The sequence below is a fragment of the Anoplophora glabripennis genome, unplaced genomic scaffold (assembly GCF_000390285.2).
Source record: "Anoplophora glabripennis isolate ALB-LARVAE unplaced genomic scaffold, Agla_2.0 scaffold536, whole genome shotgun sequence".
Classification (NCBI taxonomy): domain Eukaryota; kingdom Metazoa; phylum Arthropoda; class Insecta; order Coleoptera; family Cerambycidae; genus Anoplophora; species Anoplophora glabripennis.
In genome coordinates, this window is record NW_019416899.1 from 287627 (window position 1) to 310130 (window position 22504).

At 32.5% G+C, this 22504-nt stretch overlaps 1 protein-coding gene across 2 annotated transcripts; it reads right to left on the minus strand.

Moving 5' to 3' along the window:
• Positions 1 to 1521: 1521 nt before the first annotated feature.
• Positions 1522 to 20021, minus strand: LOC108911415 (myrosinase 1-like). 2 transcript variants are annotated; one of them, XM_018716350.1, is made up of 8 exons: positions 19797 to 20021; positions 14059 to 14327; positions 12321 to 12627; positions 7240 to 7334; positions 6308 to 6554; positions 2221 to 2402; positions 1881 to 1987; positions 1522 to 1829 (listed from the first exon to the last, which is right to left on the minus strand). In XM_018716350.1, the coding sequence occupies exons 1-8, from the start codon at positions 19927 to 19929 to the stop codon at positions 1694 to 1696; spliced, it is 1476 nt and encodes a 491-aa protein (XP_018571866.1). In that variant the 5' UTR covers positions 19930 to 20021; the 3' UTR covers positions 1522 to 1693. The 2 variants fall into 2 exon arrangements, with proteins under 2 accessions (XP_018571866.1, XP_018571865.1); XM_018716349.1 differs by having other exon boundaries at positions 1522 to 1835.
• Positions 20022 to 22504: the final 2483 nt, after the last annotated feature.

Here is a 22504-nt window from a genome sequence, read left to right on the forward strand (position 1 = left end):
CGCGTGTGTACACAAACAGACCAGGTGATTTGGAAGAACTTAAAAACCGTATTCGTTTTGAAATAAATCAAATCGACCCGGGAATGCTTGAACGAAGTGTAGACGGCGTTTACACACGCTTAGGACAATGCCAAATGGTACAGGGTGGGCAATTCGAACAATTTCGCTAGACTTACACAAACATTAGTGTAATTTTACTCGTTTGAAATGTAATTTTGTCAACTTTGTCCTTTTCGGAGCCATTAATAGTGTAAGTAGACAATTATCACTTATAAGAACTTAAGGTGCATTTTTCTAAAAAAAATTGTTATGTAAGAAATCGAAATTTTCACACCGTTGTTTAGATAATTACCACTGTCATCAATTTCGAACGAAAAAAATATGCGTTATGTCATCGCTGCCGTAAGTGGATTATCGAAAAATAAATTTTTCCACATAACAAGGTGAACTGGATCAAATAAAAATCGACGGGTCTCACCGTGTTTCGAAAAAAATTGTTTAACGAAAATATGACTGGGCGATCGGTCAAAAAATTTAAGTTGTTGACAAATTGCCTAGCAGTGCAGTGCAGTAATATATTAATGAAAATGTAAATGTTTATTGATATGTCATAACCAAAATTTACCATCAATATAATAAAATTGTTGGAGGGCATAAATGATTAAAATATGTTGCTTTAGCAGAAAACTTTTTTAGGGACACCTATGAAATATTAAATTTTATTGCTGGGCGCTTTTATACATGTTCAACTGACTTCGGAAACACTATATGACCAAAAAAGAGGTCACTTTGTGTAAACTGTAGAAGTTGTAAATTTTATGAGAAATTGAAAATCTAAATTTCTTTCTTAAGTATGTGTCTGTAGTTGGAGGAAAAAAGTTCAGAAATTGTTGTTTCGAAAAAAATTAACACGCAGTTGTTACTGTAACTCATGTTTACCGCGAGTGTATAGAAAAAAACATAGAAACGACCACAGAAAAATGTCGCCATTTACAACCACTTAAATCAATTGTTAATACAGCTATCTACCGTCATTTATACTTATTTTATTTTGCAATGACAAAGAAAATCTAGAAAATTGAATAAAAATTTAAAAAGACAGCAATAATGTAGGTGCCCAAATGACACTACATATAACTCTTGACCATAAGCGCATAAAGTCAAGGATATAACTCACGTATCATTTGCAATTTAAAATTAATTGGGGAATTAATGGGGAATTATATGTATAATAAAAGTAATAAACTAAGTTATAAAATCTGTAATTTATTAATTAATAAATACAAATACGTGTAATCTCAATACATATTTATAATAAAATGAAATAGATATAAAATCTTTTAGACAAACGGAGGTAATTTGACGTTATTGTAGAACAAAGTTTAAGTGAATATCAGTTTATTTCTGCAATACTTATTTTTAAGAATGATAGCGTTTAAATTATTAAATGCAGTCTCTAAATCTGAAATATATATGTTTAGTGTGTCAATAATAAGTTTTATTTAAATTCACATTTTCCAACAATTAGTTGAAAATAATAAAATTTTAAAATTGCAATATTTATCAGTTGAATTTGTCAGTATTATTATTACTAAACTTTATATATTCATCCTTTTGAACAGCATCTAGTACATGATTATAGTATTTCATACTACTATAATACATTCTGAATATATGAATTTCAGTTCCAGAATTATACAACTACTACATGCACATCATCATCAAGGTGTTTATTCTTAATTATACTTTTGTAGAATAATGCTGATGCCTTAGGTGTTCTAGTTCTGTTGGCACTATTGAAATCCACATGATACAAACCAAATTTAATGCTAAAATTATAAATTCATTTATCAAGTAAAAAATGAATTTAAAATACATACGTGTAACCAGAATCCCATTCCATATTATCCATTAGACTCCACACAGTGTAACTTTTCACATTACAACCATCTTTATTCACAGCTTGAAATAGTGCCTCAAGAAAAACCTAAAACAATATTTGTGTGACAAGAATTTCAAATACCACAAATTAAAATAAGTATAAAACTTCTAGACGGTTACTTGAAACATGTGTGCTGCCTACGACAAATGCTTTACTAATTAAATTTCATTAGGTATTTTTTTTCAGAGGTGATAAAATACCCAGTCAATTGGTATTCAATATTATTAAACATTAAATTGATGTTAGATACTATTCCTATAATAAATATTTATACTTACTTTTAAAAATAGGATCCTCTCTTTATCTTGCAAAATTCCAGTGTTGTCGCCAATACCATTTTCGGTAATGTATACTAAAGGATTGTTATACTTTTTCTTTATCCAATTTAACAATTTTCGAAATCCCCAGGGTACAATTAGCGGCGATGGCTTCCAGTTTGGATTTTGTACTCCTTTTGTACCTTATAACAAAAATAACTAGTTGGGATAGGAGAAGAAATTGTTATACATGTGCTCAAAATTTACCAAGTCATACATGGGTCTATAAACAGATTCATATTGAATTTGAAAACTTTTTATGTCAAACGGACATTGCATTAAAAAATATATTTTGCAAATAATAAAATTTTCAGAATAAGGTAAATATTTGTTCTAAAATGATACCCCTTCAAAAAATTTACTGTTTTGAAAAATATATCTATCTCTTTTTTAATCCTTAGTTATCACTGGCGAAAAGTTTTTTAATGAACACATTATGCAAGAAATAAATAAAAAGAAATTAATCATTGTATATGACTTTATTGTTTTTCAAAATATTCCCCATGAAGATCAATAGGTACACTTGCATGCGCTTGAATTAATTTTTGAAGCGCTTTTTCTATTCCGATTGGGATACCTCGAAAACATTCCTTTTTAAAATGCATCAACCGCTTCTTCGTGCATCAGAAAACGTTGACCTCGTAATTTATTTTTGATGTGCAGGAATAAAAGAAAGTCATTGAGTGCCAAATCAGGGCTGTACGGCAGATGACTCATCAAGTCGACTTTTTCAGTTCTCAAAAAGCTTATTTGAGCCGATGTGTGAGACCTCGCATTAACCTGATGGAGAATGATGCGTCTTCTTCGGCGGTTGGTTTTCCTTATATTTCCGAGGACTTCTGGCAAACAAATGGTTGTGTACCATTCAGAATTGAGCATCTGACATTGCGCTAATGGTACAGTTACCATCTGTCTGGTTTATCCAAAAAAACAGGCGACCATTTGCTTAGAAATGATTCGTGCCTAAACCTTGCCTTATTGGAATTGGCTCATCTTGAAAGACTCATACAGCCGACTGCTGTTTACGTTCCGACTCATACGCTCGATTCATGATTCGTCACCTCTTACGATGTCATAGATGCGTTTTGAAGCACCGCGATCGTATTTCTTGAGCATTTCTTTCGACCAATCGACACGAGCCATTTTTTGAGCATTTGTCAAATTATGTGGGGTCCAGTTCGAACAATTATTTTTGTCGGACAAATGTTCACGCAATAGTAAATGTATGCTGGTCCCATTAATGCCCAAGAATGCCTGAATCTCACGAAGATCTTGCAATACCAGTTCACGTACAGCTCAGCATCAATGTTTTCTGGAACAACAACCGATTTTGGACAACTTTCTCGAAATTCCCATCAGTGAACGAACCACGGACACGGCCACGACGACTGAATTCCGTATACTACCGACATACAATGGTTTTTGATGGTGCTTCATCGCCAAAAGTCGATTTAAGGTGATCGATACACTATGTTGAAATAGTCCACGTCGAAAGTTCACGGAAATGTTCACGACTTAAGACTTAATTTCATTTTTAGCCGAGATGAATTTTTCAAGTCACTATATGCAACGCCTGTAGGTACTTCAAAACGTTCTGAGTAAGTATACTGACAAAAAATCGATTCTCAGATGGCAGCACCAGGATCCTCCATTCCCGAAATGTAATTTTACTAGTGTTTATGGAGTTATTTCTTTGGTATATTTAAAACTTTCATATCGAATAGTTGTATGACTTCATTTAATGAAAATTTTGGGAAAATTAAAAAAATTGTTTGAATTAACTACAACTATAAGAACTAACATTAAAAAGAGTACAATTATAAAAGATTCTATCAACTTAAATATAGAATTCCTGAGTATTTATAGAAATACAAATTTTATAAAAAGTTGTAATTTCATTTTATTACACAAAGGTTTTACAAATGCACCTTGGAATTTCTTTACAACAGGGAAATACTTGAATTAAGTTTGTATTAACTTCTAATCTTACTAGGTCAAATTATAATTTGAATAAGGGAATTCGAATGGGAAAGATGAAATGCAAAGGCACTGATTCTCTCTTGTAAATCTGTTTTAATCCCCTCTAAACTCTAATCCCAATTTCTGCAAACTTGTAGGTGTAATATTTGTAATCCTCTTAAGTAAAGATTTATTGTTAATTTTCTATCTTATGCTTCTCACTACATACGCGTATCAATTGAGGCAAAAAGTACGATAACAGAATGTCTTTTTTTAAGGCGAAAAGATTTAGAGATACGCCAAATATTAAAACTATATGTATATAATTATAAATTAATATTTGCCGAGAGATTTTAAGACATTTATTTGTACATTTACAACTTTAATTCTATTGTAGATGGTTTCTGCCTCAGCTTACTGTCCCTGTTTAAAATATCAAAGGTATTGTAGATCACAATTAAGTTGATTAAATCCTTTTTTACTTACCCTTGGGTTATCCCTAAGCATTACCAAGAATTAATGATCTCTCTATAAGTGGAATTACTCTGTCGGTTCAAAATATCATGAAGACTGGTAATACAATTCCCAATTTTAACAAATATGGTAACAGTAAATAGTTTTTAATTTAGTAGATATTGTTATTTATTTTTACATCTGGCACTTTTTTATCTTACAATGTAGATAATATTTACAAAAGAATATGCAGTAATGTACCAAAAAGTTACTCATTCCAACACATGGCAAGCTACAGGAAGTTGAAAACGAAATAAAATTGCTATTTTTTTAATAAATTTTGAAAAAATTAAATTCAGAAGATGTCCATCATTAAATTTAAACATATTTGGTATCTTACTTTTTTGTATACGAGATGTGTTGAGAAATTAACCGAACTTTATTTTTTCAACTTTAGTATTAATTTTATACATTATTAGTCCTTATCTTCTTCAAAGTACTCCGCCTCCCTATTCTTACACTTTTCCCAGCCGTGTTTCCATTTCGCGAAGCAGTCCCGAATAGCTTCGTTTGAAATGGTCTTTAAAGCCTGTGACGAATTTGTCTTTATGTCATCATTAATCTGAAAACCGCGTCCTTTCAGCACTGATTTTAATTTAGGAAATAAGAAAAAAACGCAAACAACCAGGTCCAGCGACTAAGGAGTGTGAGGAAAGACAGTAATCTGATATTTGGCACAAATCTGACTAATTGACAACATGCCACAACTCTGCGAATTATTTCACGTAAACCATTGTAAAACGCCTTGATAGTACACACGGTTCACTGTTTCACCTTGAGCCAAGAATTCAAAATGCACAATTCCATTAAAGTCGAAAAAAACAGTGATCACCACTTTGACATTGGATTGAGACTGACATGCTTTCTTGGGGCGTGGAAATCCTTTGTCTATCCATGATATGATGATGATGTGCCAATCCGTGATGTGATGTGATGATTCAACTTTTGTCTTAATCTCACAGCCGTAAACCTAGTATCCCTATCCTTTGATTGAATGTTTCATCGTCATTGGATTGTTCGAGGAGTTGCCGCCAAAGGTTCACACGATTTTATTTCTGTTATTCATTTCATCAAACGAGGAAGAAATTTTGCACGCACCAGATCTGTGAATTTCTGAACGTGGGAGTCATCAGTTGAAGTTGAAGGCCTTCCTGATCGAGGATCATCTTCAATTGACTGACAAACACTTTTAAATTATTAAAACCATTCGCAACATTGCATACTACCCAGAGCATTATCTCCGTAAGCTTGTTTCAAAAGTTGAAACGTTTCCGTGAAAGTTTTCCCCAGTTTCACGCAAAATTTTACGCATTGTTCCAGAAAATCGCATAGTTCAAAAACCGTCACTAACACTTACACACGTTGCACTCAATTAACAATATCATGAAGACTAAATGAGATATCAACAATCCAAGAACATGTGGTTACAGAGGAAGTTATACGGAATGCAATGCTACCCAACCGCGTATCACCAATATATCTCCATTAGCGCGTAATTCAAAAAGTTCGGTTATATTCTGAACAAATCTCGTATGTAGAAACAATACATAGTTTCTCGAAATAATTTTGGGATTACCTTTATCTTTCTGATATGATGGTGAATCATTTACAGGATATTCATGGTTGCTAATAGACCAAGTATGATAATGGTTTAATCCAAAGAAATCAGCACTCTGCCGAATAAACTTTATTTCTTCATTTGTAAACGGTGGCAGTCTGGATTCGGTGAAATTTTCCAACTTGCTGTTTCTTGCGATCCTTTCTTTCATTATTGATGGGTAATCTCCCTCATCAGAAAAAATTGGATTTGCCCACCATCCTAACTGAAAAATAAGTATTATCTTTATAAACTAATTTAAGAGATTCTTCTAAGCGAATAAGGTATATTCCTTCAGTCAAATAACTCATTCAATTATAGTTCCTAAACTTTTATTTTGAATGAATCGGTTGTGAATTTTGCCCTTAAAATCTATTTCTATCTTTAAACTATAATCTCAAATTTTCGAAACTTTAATGTATGCCGTTTATAGTTCTTTTTAATAAAGTATGTGTAAGTATAACAAGTACAACAAGAATTACAGATTTTATTGTAAGTTTACATTTTAAATGAATTTCAGAAACTGGTGAAAATTACACCTTTAATGTAACGGTATTTGCATAGGGTAATTTTACATTAACCAGTGTGACCTCGAGATAATGTGTGTAATTCATATGGTTTATAACGAAATTATTGTAATAATTACATCTCCTTAAATTGGCATTATTAGGTAACTTCTAATGCTACTATGTATCGAGTATTTTATAAACGGATGTTCCTCTCCAAATTATCTAATCATCAGCATATAGGTATGTCAAATATGAGATTAATCTGTTAACAAATTAGAATCCTATATCGTTTTTCTTGATTTATGAAATATATTTCAAGATACAGGAATTTCACGAACTAACAAAATATATTACTACATGGCATCAATACTATGCATTTTAGTATTACTTGAAATAACGTACCTCCATTTCCATTTCTCTTTCTGCAGCTTCTATATCTTCTGTATTATTAGAATTTGGTTCTGCCCATATAGAGTCTATAGTGATTCCTATTTTACCTATTATAGAATGGAATAATCATTTTAGTTATGACACATTTTAATTTATCGACTGAGGGATAGAAAACAGATTTCCAGTGTCAAATATCAAAAAATGTCTAAATATTTCTTTAATCGGAATATTATACAGGGTAGCCCATCGAAAACGTACCGCAAGGGTAGTAAAGAACTTTTCGGCAAAATCCAAAAATAGGTCAAATTTGTTTCTGAGGGGGACAACTTTTGGCTCAAAAAGCATACCAAAATCTTCAACCCCCTAAGTGGGGGTGCTATCCCCTAAATTTTTTCAAATGGGAATGGGGGTCAAGTGGAGGGTCATTAGAAAGGGCTTTTAATTCTCTATACATCGATTCTTATTTTTTGAAAATCGATTCATTATTTTAGAAAATATGCAGCTTTGAAAATACGAACAATATTTTTGACGAGAAATGCGAAAATCGATTTAATGTTACTTCAAAACTTACGGTATTAGTCAAGTAAATGCTGAAAATGTTGTCCACCAACTTGCATACAATGATACAGGTTGTCTTCAAACCGTTGTCGAACATTCTGGAGCACTTGCGGTGTTACTTCGCGACATACATTAATGATTCGTCCTCGCAGATCTTCCAAGGTATCAGGTGGAGTGCTGTAAACTTTGCTTTTAATGTGCCCTCAGAGAAAGAAATCTAAAGGATTTTAAGTCGGGTAACCGATGGGGCCACTCAATTGCACCTCTTCGTCTTATCCAGCGTCCTGGAAACGTCTCATTTAGGTAATTGCGTACATTGAGCGAGTAATGTGGAGGAGCTCCGTTTTGCTGGAAAATCAGTTCGTGTTCATTGTAAGCAGAATCGTCCTCTATGATATTTGTTAGAGCTGGGTCGATGACATTTTGTAGTAAATCCAAGTACGTATCGCCTGTCAAATGTCCAGGAAGGAAAAAAGGACCTACAATGGAATTTCCAAAAATACCTGCCCATACATTCAACTTGTGGGGGTGTTGGGAGTGTTTCATGGAAAATCCTTGGATTGGTATCAGCCCAGTAACGACAATTATGGCGATTCACTAAACCATTCAAGAAGAACGTACACTCGTCCGAAAAACACACATTAAAGAGGAAATTATCGTTTATCGCTCGTTCAGTCATTATTTCGCAAAATTGCAAACGACGATCAAAATCGTCTTCATTTAGCTCTTGCACTAGCCGAATCTTATAAGGATGGAATTTGTATTTTTTTAATATTCGTTGGACACTTGTACGACTCACTCCTGTCGCAGTAGCCAATTGCATTGTACTCAGCGTACTATCCATTGCCACTTGCCCCAATACCGCTATTTCCGTAGGTTCATTTAGTACCGGATTTTCAACCTGCCTCTTTTTGTTATGAACGGAGTTTCGCGAAATTTGGCCACCAATTCGCGAACAATTTTTCCAGACGCATGTTTCTCAGGATGCCGTTGGTTGAACAGTTCGGCGACCCGATTTCCGCATTCATTGTTTTTGAAAAAAAGCTCAATCATTTCTACTCTTTCTGGAATTAATCAATTTAAAAGACTCGGCAGTATTGGTACTCTTCAACTACAAGTCACAAAACAGTTATCTAGCAACTTCTTGTGGCCTATCTAAATACGAAACAAAAAGCGGACAATTTTTTGCTCACCAAAATCAGGTTAAAGAATTCGCAAATCAGAAAAAAAACAGCGAATTCTTTTGAAGGAACTTACCAAGCTAATACCGTAATTTTGAAGTAAAATTTGAATTTGAATAAAAATATGTTTCGTATTTTCAAAGCTGCATATTTTCTAAAATAATTGACCGATTTTCAAAAAGTAAGAATCGATGTATAGAGAATAAAAAGCCCTTTCTAATGACCCCCACTTGACCAACATTCCCATTTAAAAAAATTTGGGGGATGGCACCCCCCCCCTTAGGGGGTTGAAGATTTTGCTATGCTTTTTGCGCCAAAAGTTGTCAGCCTCAGAAGCAAACTTTACCTGTTTTTGGATTTTTCCGAAAAGTTCATTACTACCCTGTAATGCCTTGCGGTACGTTTTCGATGGGCTACCCTGTATATTAAAACATAAAATGTATGTAGTTGAATCTTTTATATCAAAAATAAACTAAGTGAAATTTTGAGAAAAACAATATAAATGTTTATATTTAGATATAGGGTTCGTGGTATTTCACATAACAAATAAAAAAATATACCTTAATTTATGATATATGTTTAGAACATTGTTAAAGAGTTGCTGTAACGGAAAAAAAATGAATAAAAAACGTAGTTAGCTCCTTTCTACAATGATTGAAAAAAGTAATAGATCATAGATATCTAAAGGGTGGTCCAACCATAATGCACGATGTTAATTGTGACTCACACCTTAACGTCAAGTTTTTTGCCCAACTTAATTTGACATTTCTTTGTTTCAGTGTTTGACAAATTCAACCTTGGAGAGGTACACAATTGAGCAGCGCGTTAAGATTGTTGAAGCCTTTTACGAAAATGGGCGTGCAAATCAAAATGCATTTCGTGCACTTCGTGATTTTTTTGGTCAGCATAATCGACCAAATGTGTCCACAATCGAGAGAATTGTGCGCAAATTTCAGCAAACCGGGTCTGTAGGAAATGTGAAAACACCTGTGCATGCTCGCCCAGTTCGTTCTGCGGAAAACATTGCTGTTGTTCGCGATAGTGTGGCAGAAGAGCCGTCAACCTCGACTCGTCGTCGTGCCCAACAATTGAACATCTCACGAACATCACTAATGCGAATTTTGAATAAATATTTGAATTTACACGCTTACAAGGTTCAATTGACTCAAGAGCTGAAGCCTACTGACCATTTCAAGCGTCGTCAATACGTCGAATGGCTGGTTGAACAGACAGAAGTGAATGGTGACTTTACAAAGAAAATCAACTTCAGCGACGAGACACACTTTCACCTCAGTGGATTCGTTAACAAGCAGAATTGCCGCATTTGGGCAAATGTGAATCCACGAGTGATTGTTGAAAAACCGATACTTCTTCGAAAATGAGGTCGGCCAAGCAGTTACCGTGAATGATGTTCGCTATCGCGAGATGATAACGGACTTCTTGTGGCCAGAAATTGAGGATATGGACCTGGACGATACGTGGTTCCAACAGGATGGTGCCACTTGTCACACAGCCAACGAAACAATGGCTCTTTTGCGCGAGAAATTCAATAGCCGTGTTATCTCACGTCGTGGCGATGTTAATTGGCCGCCACGATTATGTGATTTGACACCGTTGGACTTCTTTCTTTGGGGATATTTAAAAGAAAAAGTGTACGTCAATAAGCCAAGAATAATTCAAGAGCTAAAGGATGAGATAATTCGACACATTAACGACATTGAACCTCAATTATGTCTCAGAGTCATTGAAAATATGGACCATCGGATAGAGGTATGCCACCGAAGCCGTGGCGAGCATTTGGCCGATATTTTGTTTCACACATAATTGTCATAGACCTTCTATCATAATAAAAAATATTAAGATAATTCTCTGAAAACTTTTTGTTTTATTTACATTAACATTTAATTAACATCATGCGTTTTGGTTGGACCACCCTTTATATATATTACTTATATTTTATGAACAATAAAATTAAATTCTTATTAGCGACAATTTAATCTTAGTACGTGGGTACTTGTTTCCTACATAAGGAAATTTTTTAAAATATTAAATTTTAGACACTAAAATTGGTAACAATATGTAAACCATTTTCTATGGCATTTCTAACCAAACTTGTTGAAATAATAATGAATTCTGAAACTTCGATATACCCAGGTCATGTACTTATGCAGAAAATAGTGTAATTGTGGTAGATATTACAGTTCAGGTCACGTATCATTAAGATAATGGTGAGTGTTCTGTTTGCTTAAAGTTTTTCAATTACTAGTGTTGAAGTCTGTATATCTTCGTAGAACTTTTTTTAATGCCATAATTTAAGTTGTCTTAAACAAAACATTAGATCATAAGACGTGTATGTTTTAACATTGATAATGATAGTTTAATGCAAAAAGACTTCACTTGGTACTTTTCTGTAATAAGCTGAGTATTATACCAATAGTTTTAACATGAATAATTCCTTTCTATACCAAATAAAATAGATAGAGGCAGAACATGAAAACACAGCATATTCGAAATTGTCAAAAATGTAGGTCTCCAAAATTAATTCAGTTATTATAGTATTTCTCTAACTTTTATTCCAGTATCTGCACAAACCAGATTTGCAATATTATTTATATGTGAACCTATTTTGAAAGAACTCGAAGATATTATGTAATAACTTCTTTGATAAAAAATCCTTAAAATTGTTTCCCATTTTGTTACACTTACAGAGTATTGCACGTACTCAGCCATGATCGAAGAACTACTTAAAATGTATCGTTTCGACTCAAAAAATAGTTTTTTCTTGTATACTATATTTCGACGTTAATATAGCTGAATTCAATTCATTATTTAACCTACCATGTTAGGAAGCTTTAACCTGCCTTAGTTGTTCTCGGATTAGATATTGTGAGAACAGATCTACTATTAGGACCTCTAGGCCCGCCTTGATGTTGATTTCCGTTCATGTTTCTATCCAAAGCTACTACAGACGGAACCATTCCTCAGGCAGTGAAGATCTTTTGAGACCTTCCGTAATGGCCTTTGTAATTGGTCGCATCCAATGCTTCTAAACATATTGCCGTCCTTTACAGCCCACATCTTTAATGGTGATTCTGCAAAAGCTTCGCCGCGACTGAGGTGAGAACAACAAGGGCAGGCAAGAGTAGTCAAAGATTTCCAGAAGACCGGGTACACAGGCCAAAAGTTACAGGGAGCATTGTATATAATTAGGTAATAATTTGTTATGTTATGTACCAAAGAATTTCAAATTTTACATTAAAATAGGAATATTTAGTGTATCATTTGTAATCTGAATATCAAAATTAATAACAATCTTCAACAAAAGGTACTACCTATTGTATTAAGAAAAAATACCTCCATGCGATTTTCTGTATAATTCATCATACATATGATAGGCTCTCGCGTGTGCTAGAAGTAGAGTTCGTCCACACAAGTAGTCACCAATTCCAGGAGAAAACACGTGAGGTGCGCCTTTACCGTTTCCATAAGTATCTTCACAAATACTAGCAGGTTCGTTTATGGTGATCCACCTCTTTACTCTGTCACCAAATAATTTAAAAGCAATTTTTGCGTAGTCCTCGAAATACTGAGCGAGATCAGGGTTTGCCCATCCACCAAGATCTTGAAGCTTCTGAGGCAAATCCCAGTGATAAAGAGTTACCTTGAAATATTTTACTTCCTTTACTATTATAGAAAAATAATAAAACTGTAGCGAAGCCCCAACAAATAAATTTATAACAATATAAGAAGCTATCCTCAAATTAAAATATTAATAAAAGAATTATAAATAGTTGTAATGCTTATATAAAGTTTTTCAAGAATAAGGTGCTGATAGAAAATATACGATTGGTGATTCAAGCTTCAGCTCTTCTGAAACTGGACTATGGACAAAGATACAATATAACAAAGATATACGTATCTCATTTTAAACGCTGAATAAAAATTGGTAAAAGTTTTTTTAATGTTGAAAAGAAGGGTTGGACAGACAGACTAGTATTTTTAAGTTACGAGAGAAAGCATAAGAGAAATTGTCTCATGACATTGTACTCCAGTGCTTACAGAAATTGTTTGTGTATTATTTTTGGACATAGAACTGCTTCCTAATAATACACTGGATCTATGTTATGTGGATGATCTTAGATGTTAGAAAGCTTTTTGTTACAGCTTTTGTTGCAACTTTGCACATCCTCAACTGTTTCATTATTATCTGCAAACTTCTTGCAAATATTGTTTGAAAGATTCAAACAAATGTTGGATTAGAATAATGAATAGGGCTATACCAAAAATTTCAGATTGTTCAGCTTTTCTAGTGTATGAGCAGTACCATGGCAGCAAAAATAGTTTCCCTTGTGTAAACTTTCTGGTATTTTCGATCATTTCGCTGGACTTGGCTTGTTCACTAGCATGCCACTACATCGATTGCTAGTCACATTTTCATTATCATCTCAAAACATGGTCAACGTTACTTTAACAAAAGAGATGTGAATCCTAAATTTATTTGGCACCGTGACGAAAAGTAAGCCTTTCTCAATGATTCTCTCCTGTTTACTATTTACGTACTTAAGGGATAAGGAATATTTACGAATTGAAAGTTTGGTTTGTTAAAAATATATAAAAGCTGTTTTGCAAGTTCTGATAAATTGCGCCGGAGTCAACGCTTTTATAACAATGTTATTAAAACATATCATTAAATTTATCATTAAAAATTAAATCATTTCAAATCATTTCAATCAAAATCATTAAACCTTGAGTAACTTAAATATTTCTATTAAGAATTATATGTACAAAGAAATCTTCTGCGCTGCTTTGTGACTACTGTCCTTTTTAAAAGTTGAAAAATAACGAATATTTTTTTAAAATGTTAATAATTATCTACTGTTACTGCTATTAAATGTTTTCATTATTTCCCACTGTTACAAATTAAAAAATTGAAAGGCTTTCTCTGAACTGAAGGCTGACTACTTTTACAGTTTAGCTGGAATTAATTCAATTAGTTCAACGTTCAATCATAAAGAACAAGACAGTGTTACATTAATTTAAAATAAAACAATTTATGATACAAAAATTAATGATATGATTAATTTCTACGAACCATTGGCTGAATGTTATTTTTCAAAAGTTCATTAATAATATTGTTGTAGTATTTCACTCCATCTTCATTAATCTTATTTGTAAATCCGTCCGGCAATATCCTCGGCCAAGACAATGAGAACCTGTAATAATCTACGCCCATCTCTTTCAGCATTTTTATATCTTCTCTCCACAAGTGATAGGAATCGCAAGCTACATCACCAGTGTTGTGATCAGTGACCAATTCTGGGTGAGTATGGGTAAAGCGGTCCCATATGCTCTCTCCTTTGCCTGAAGAAAATATTCAAAATAATAAGCAACATATATCTTTGGGAAAATTTAAAACATTGCAAAAAAGATACATAAACTTATATATAAACAGAATTTTTGTTGAGTATGTTAAAAGTGTATACAGAGTGTTTGCGGTATTAATACTGTAAGTTCAATATGTAACAGAGCAACACAAAATAAAAGCAAAAGTCTTTTGCGACATAGTTCAAAATCTATCAATTAACAAAACAAATCTGTTTGTTACACAACGCATAAGTATGGTTATTACGGATTACATGTACAGTTGTAAATACTAATAAATAAATAGATGCATTAAATGGAGATGGAAAATGAGGAAGAAAATGCGACTTTTTGTATTTGTCAGGTATTATAACTAAAAGAAGTGCTGAAAATTCTAAACAAGTGTGCGCTCAAAGAATACGATTGTCTGGCATAGAATGGAAAATTCCCGGTACCTCTTATTATTTCCTGAGCTCTTTAAAAATTCAATAAAATCCCTTCCAATAGACTTGGCAATATTATAATTAAAAAGTTTAAATAGTTTTATTTCGACTTCTGCGAAGAATAAGTGGCTTAATTAAATAAGGATGTTATTTAATTACTAATCCAGCCTATAACATTCATAAAAAGATTGTTGAAAATTAATGATTTGATTGATAATTATCCTTGTGCTGTAATTGTCATTAACAATCTATTATTTACTATTCTACCTGCACCAGAATTTCACTATCTAAAACACCCCAACAAGTAAGCGTGTGGTTAATATCTGAATATCGGCTACCATAAATACATTGAGTTTCACAGGAGTGGCATAGGAACTTTTCCATAAATTAATAACATATCGTGATATTTACAGCAATACCATTAATATTAACAACTAAGAGACATGTTAACTAACTAGCTTCTAATCAGCTGCCAACTGAAAGTTAAAAACAATTTGGGTAAAGAGCACAGTTCGGGAAAGAATAACAACATCAGAAAATTAGAAGAAATGAATATTAATCATATTGGTGCTACCTTATAAGATTATTTCACTTAGGAAAATGATATTTTATACGTATTTTTGCATAAAATAAAGTCATGTTTGAAGAAGTAAACTATTATTACCCTTAAAAATAAAAGTCTCATCCATAACTGTAATTCCTTTTATCTTGGTTTGTATTGTTATAAACTGTTTTTTCTAGAAATGTTCTAGGTTTAGGACTCATATAGAATCTTCGAGTTTCTATAAAATGAAGACAACTCTATTTACCTTCAGTCGATTTTTTTGAAAATCATTTAAACAATTTAATTGAAATGGAGCTGTCAATATTTTTATAATTTTATGTAGATATCTACGAAAAGTGATTAATTAATTGATCAAGACTAAAATAGGCATATTCTTTTAAATTTCAATTTACACGGAACCATCACAATCCATTAAAAAATTTATTACTGCAATATTTATGATGCATTTTAGATTTTGTAATAATATTATTTTGATGTTTATCATGCTCTTCTATTACTTTTTGTCATTATTTTTATCTTTTGTTATTCCTCTATGTTCGCCTTTGACTTATTGCATGTAGATGATATTGATTATTTGTCACTAATTATAGAATATTATTTGTTTCTTACTTACAATAGAGTCATGGAGAAAGAAAAAAATAGTGTTATATTATGTTGAACATTATATACATAAGTAAAATTAAATATTCTCAACTTATTTTTTTTAGTATGCTTCTGTACTATTATTTCAGAAATATTTGCATCAAAACTTAATCAATTTTTAAAACGCTTAAAATTATGTTGCATACAAAGATGGGTGTAGATTTCAACATCACCCTTGGAACTATGCGTTTGCGAAAAATCAATAAAAATATATATATACAAGAAAATTAAGAACCAAAATTAGATTTAAATATACCTGTATGCAACTGTTAAAAGTTGTTTTAAACTGAACTCATTAATATAACATCTCTGTCAGAGATTAAATTAAAATTAAATATTCTGTTAGTAGGGCAAAAAAAATTAAGTAATATTTGTACTAGATTGGCAAAGTACAGGAAAAGTTATCTGAAACAAATTATTTGAATGGTAAATGTGATTATGGATAACTTTATATAAAAAGCGAAGTAGTGGCACAAATATTCTATTTTCTAGTAACACAAATATTAAATCGATCAATACGTCGATTTTGGAAGCTCTTTTAAAAATGACATGATTCAAAAATCTTCTTGGGATAGACTCCAGTTTGTTAATATGGGATGTAGAATAAGAAACAGTACTCACCTTTTATCAGACAACAACATAAAATATTTTTAATGTATATCACCTATTCTAAATCAATTAGCTGAAACCAGATACATTTTTTTGTATTACTCTATTTGTATTTTGTATAACTCTTGCGAGATAAATGAATATATTTTATTCTGCGGCAAATTACGGTGATTATTATTAATTTTTATTTTTTATACTATTTTATGTACATAGGTATTATATACTGCAACTATAAGTAAGTGTTACAAAAAAGTAGAAAAAAAATAATTTTATAAACAAAACACTAAACTAAAATCATTATTGCAAGAAAGTATGGTATTATGAAAAAATCCTTCATTTTGAAAAAATTTAATATAGCTGACACCTTCTGCGGAATTAAGAAATTTATAAATGTAATCTATAAATTAAGAAAAATAATACAGTATCAATTTCAAATTGTGAAAATACTCTATGCTTAAATTGAGCAATTTATTTTTTTAGTATGCATTCCTTTGCCAAGAAAAAATGTTTAACCTAAAATTACATAACCGAACCTAAACTATTCTCCTTTCAGCCCGAATATATTTTTCATGTGTCTCTTTGATTTTAATGATGTTAATTGTCATATTTGCTATCATTGGCCATTTTTCTTCCGCATTAGTCATTATCGACTGTTATTTCCCTGTCAAGCCGATGCGATGGTGACTTCCTTAATAATTTGAACCTTGAACAGATAAATATCGTATGTTCATGTTCAACAGTCGTCTTTAGATAACTTGGAATTGTTTAAATATAATGCTCTTTGGACAAATAGTAGTTTATTTCGCCGAATGTTCTCTGATGTCCTTAAGAACTCTTCTTTCCTAGTAGGCCTCTGTATCTGTCTCCCGCATCCACCTTGTGTGGTATGCCTCTTCCATTTGACGTTTAACCTGTTTGTTTTGCCCTCGTCTTTCATATAGGTCAGGGGATAATCTAAGGAATTCCCCCCCCCCCCCAAAAAAAAGTACTTTTTAAATTTAAATAAATTATTGTAAGATTGTATGATAATTCTTTGTTAATCCTTTCGAGTTTATTAATTTTGTTCCATGTACTATACTCAAAGTACATAGTCATTGTTTTATTTCAATAAATTTATGTTATTTATTTATTAACCTTCTAGAGAGTCGGCATTTAACAAGTATTCATGAAATTTCAATTTCATAGTACTTCAAGCAATCAAATTTTGCAACTGCCCTTTTTAACTTTTAGAACTAACTATTTTTTTTAAGAACTGCCGGTTAGAACTAATTCTTAGATTATGCACTGATATAGGCAACATATTTGCCAATAGTACGATACAAGTTCTTAAAGCCAGCATTCTCTGTATTTTCTTTAAGTTTTAAGTCAACTCTTGCCCACTTTTGGACCTTATGCATGACTACTAAGAGCTGTGGCTATTCTTTTGACTCTACCAAATTTGAAAAGGATATGTTTCTTATTACTCATATGCCAGGATACTTAAACACTTATACAGCGATAGTGGTAGTACCTACAGCCCTCCTCATTGAGACTCCTTTGTCCAGCTAAAAGGACTACCTCCGTTTTCCGAGGTGCAATCTGCAGGCCATTTGCAGGTTACTCGTATATCCGCTAATCTATGTTCCAAAACAGTGGGTCGATTACCGATGCCTGGGATACCCTACTAATAATATTCATCATCTCTGTTTCCTTATGCACAATTTCTTATTTACGGCTGGCGTTTTATAAACAAGAAATCGCACTTTTAGTAAGACAACGATTAGAATAAGAAAACCAAACTGAACTATAAAATGTTGAAATACAAGGATTCCTTTAATTTTTTGCAGTGAAAGGTGGTTACCCATGTAAACATCGGAATGTACCTTTCCTATTTTGTCGAGAATTTTATAAGAATACTCAATAATTACTCAGCCCCACATTAAAAAAAAATGGGAGATCCGAAAGACAAGTCAATGGTAGCTGTATGTTTTGAGTTTAGAACTTGAAAGTATTTAGCAGACCTGATCAGGTCAAACGGATCCTGGATTCGGATACAGTAGTCCGAAACACGTGTAGATATATTAGTTTACATTATGCCCAAACAACAGCAAAGTACAGCAAGCCCAAAAACATATAGATATATGGGTCTACTTTGTTGGAAATTGATTCCCTACATTTGACCTTGAACTGACCTTCAACCAGAGCTAATCGGGTCAAATCGATTCGGATTCAGTGAAAACATATAGCCATGGCCGTGTCTTTCAGACCTCCCACTTTTTTGTGTGGCTGTGTTATTATTAATCAATGTGTTAATAGTTTTATAAAAGCAGTCTGCGGGGTGTGATTATGATTATAGTACCGTACACGATTTTCTGTATATTCAACAGGTGTCTACAGTTCAAAAAATGTAATATTAAATGGTATATTAACAAATATATCGGCCATAAGAAGGTCGACTCTTGGATAGTTTTCTTTCGTTTCTTTAACAAAACTAACTGAGCTACTTTCTATCGTTCTGGGAATTCTCCATTCCGTCACAGTTCGTTCATTGTTCTTAGACATGTCCTTGAATATGTTCCCGTGACAATATTTATTAATTCTGGTGTTAATCCATATGGGCCTTATGCTATTCCCAATTCTTTTGTAGTGAACTGCTCCACGTCTCTATCATTAAAGTGAATGGGCTTTCTTGCCAACAGTCTGCTACTGGGCAAATTTAATTGAGGTAAAGTTCCCATTTTCTTGCAATGAACTTTGTATCCAATTCTCCGTACCTACTCATTTCACGGCGCAGCTTCTTCCAAGATTCCATTTTTGCTGTATTGATAGCGTTAGTCAAAATATTTCTTTTTTCGGTGTATACGACTGTGATTCTTTGATTGTCCAGTTGATTCTTTTTTTGTTAGCAGTGGCCCTACTATAAATAACCTTCTTTCTTAAATATTCCCCTCTGACTGCTGCAATATCCTGTGTTCACAAATTTTACAATTCAATAAACATGAATTGTAAAATTAATTTTCTGCACAAGTTCAGTTTCTATCAAATTAAAAATAATGCAGGCATTTATAAATAATCTCTTTCAGAATATTGCTTCTAGAATTTGTTTATACTTACTTCACCACTTTTTTTTATGGAATGTGTAGGACAACTTTAGACTTTTTATTATAACGAAGTAATTACATAAATATGAACAGTGAGACCATGTTTTCAAAGAGAAAAACAAATACTTACCACTTGCATTCCATCCCCCCTCAACCTGATACGAAGCTGTTGCCACACCAAATGTAAATCCAGAGGGGACTGGTGTAGCGCCTCCAACCAATACAATTTTCATCAACAAAAACAAGTTTATTGTTTTAAACATCCTGTCTCACCGTATTTTCAAATTCATACAATAATTTCACATCTCCACGTTATTACAGCTAGAGTTGAATATGTTAGTGTTACCCGATATGGTTTGCACTATCTCTATTATGTCATGCAATGAGAAATAATTTAGTGATAGCAAACTCGTCTCCCGACAGAGGCGTAGATGTAAATTTATTTAATGGTTTCTAAATTTGCCATGTAATGCTGGTTAGAGGGTAATATGTAGGAAAACAATATTTTTTTATTCACAATAATTATTATTAAATAGGTATGTACAAACCGGAGTATAAAAATAAACTATTTAGAATTTTATAATTTTCACATCTACATAAATGGGTTAAAATTGAATTGACATTAATGACCATAATTTTAACTTTGACCTTACTTTTGAAAAAGCGTCAATTACAATTAATATTCAGTGATAAATACAGAGCTTTCATAAATGATTACAAGCCACGTGACCGCCGAGCTTAGGCAACCAACATTGCAAGGCTAGTACTGTCAACCAAAAATCGCGAAATCTTAGCGCAACCAACATTAATGATTCATTTGTAAGGAACAATGATAAACCTATGTCTGGAGATAATGAGATTGCTGATTGGTTGAATAGAATCTCGTGAAATATTACACTAATCACCACCCGATAAAACAGAATGTTATGTTTTAATCATAGACCTTATAAACTACTGAACTCGCCCAACCGACATTTTGCTAATATAAATGGCAATCGGACAGATGTGTGCGAGAGAGATAGAGATATTGCGGGCTAATGCTTCGTTCACAGAACTTCGACTGTAACGCGCTACATAAACTGCATAAATTGAAATCGATGTTTTCTTCGTTCATGAATTTTACTCTAAGGTTTGTTTACGGTTTTGTACCGGTATAGCGGTGTACCATTATTTGTTTTACCGGTATTTGCCTGCACTAGCTTCATCTGCCTTGCACACATCAGCGCGACTGACCTCTCCTTCTAGGGCCAGTCCACAGCTTATAAGGTATGTTGTTTTAATGTAAACTTGTTTTTATCGTTTTAATATTTTTTCTTTTACCGAAATTTAATTGCCAACGTGAAGAAAATACAATTACTGTTCCAAACAGAATTCCTGGTCACGTGACTTATAATCATTTATAGACATTGTATTTTTAATGATAATGAATATTAATGAAGTACGCCCCTGAATGTTTAAACTGAAATATGATATATAGAGATTCGTATCCTTAATGTTAAATTTGAACTGAATAATTAGTTTTTACATCTTTTCCAGTAGGTATTTCACAAATTATTGGTTTAATTTTAAAAACTGTCATTTCACTAATTAATTAATTTTGAAAATTCGTCAATTCAGTTTCAGGCACTTCGATTATCATTAAATAAATATAAAGAGTGTATTCCAGAAATCATCAAATATACATATTTCAGTTATTCTGAGATACCCCTAACTTGTTTTTTGATAAAAGTTTATACCTATTTGTTGTAATAGTTTCCTCATTTTTCCCTAATGTTTTCAAAAGCTTATATTCCAAATATTGTGAATACATATGGGAGTAAAGGTGAAATAAGTGTATAAGGGTATTCAGCATAATAAAAGATAAATTTTATTATTTATCCTTCTCCAATAAGTTTAGAACGTTATCCAAATGCATTTGGAAGTGAGCCAGTCGCAGTTTATAGTTTATGGAAAGAAATTCTGTTAGGAGACTCATCTATAACATTATAATAGTTCTTTTATAGTTCTATATAGGTACATATACCTATGCCGTTCTTATTCGACATATTGTAAATGATATTACGTATAATTTTATTTTGACGAAAAAAGTTTGTTTCTTCTGCTGTCTGATTCTATATAAACTTGAGAGCATGATCAATGGTTTCCAGGGTTTTTTAAATGTAAATACCTAGCTATATTTGGTGATTTTATGAAAAAAGCGTATTCACTTTTCCTTAATATCTTGCTGCTGAAAACTTTTAATCAAATTTAGTGAATAATCTACTAACTACAATTTAAAAAAATTAGACATATAGGTAAGTAATTGTTAATTTTATTAGAGAAATTGGAAATGGGTAGGTACAACATTTAATGAAAAAAAAACTTAAATATCATTCAATCAGTTTACTGAGATACTGAGCATCACTGTCCACTTCTGCAGTTGTGCTTTAAATGATAGTTAGATGCACGGAACACTGCATTCCTAATATGCAGGGTATTTACAAATTATAAAAGATAGTGGTAAGTAGAATGCATTAATAACACAGATCCACAAAAAAAAAAGTTGAAAATACCAAAGACTAGACCCACCTATCCTTATGTATTTTGATGGGACGAAACCGAATCGGGAGTCAAAATTGCTCCATCACCCTTTTTTTTAAAAATCGCTAAAGACTACCCCCAAAACACGGAAAATCTTCAAATTCTCGCTTGAGTACGGGTCCGAAGGTTGAGATAAACGTGAGAACCAGCACAATAAGACTATTTTATATGTACTTTGACGAGCTAAAACCGAATACCCAGATACAATCCCAAGTCATCTTTATTTAAGACATTAAGGAAATGGAACGCCGGTACCAA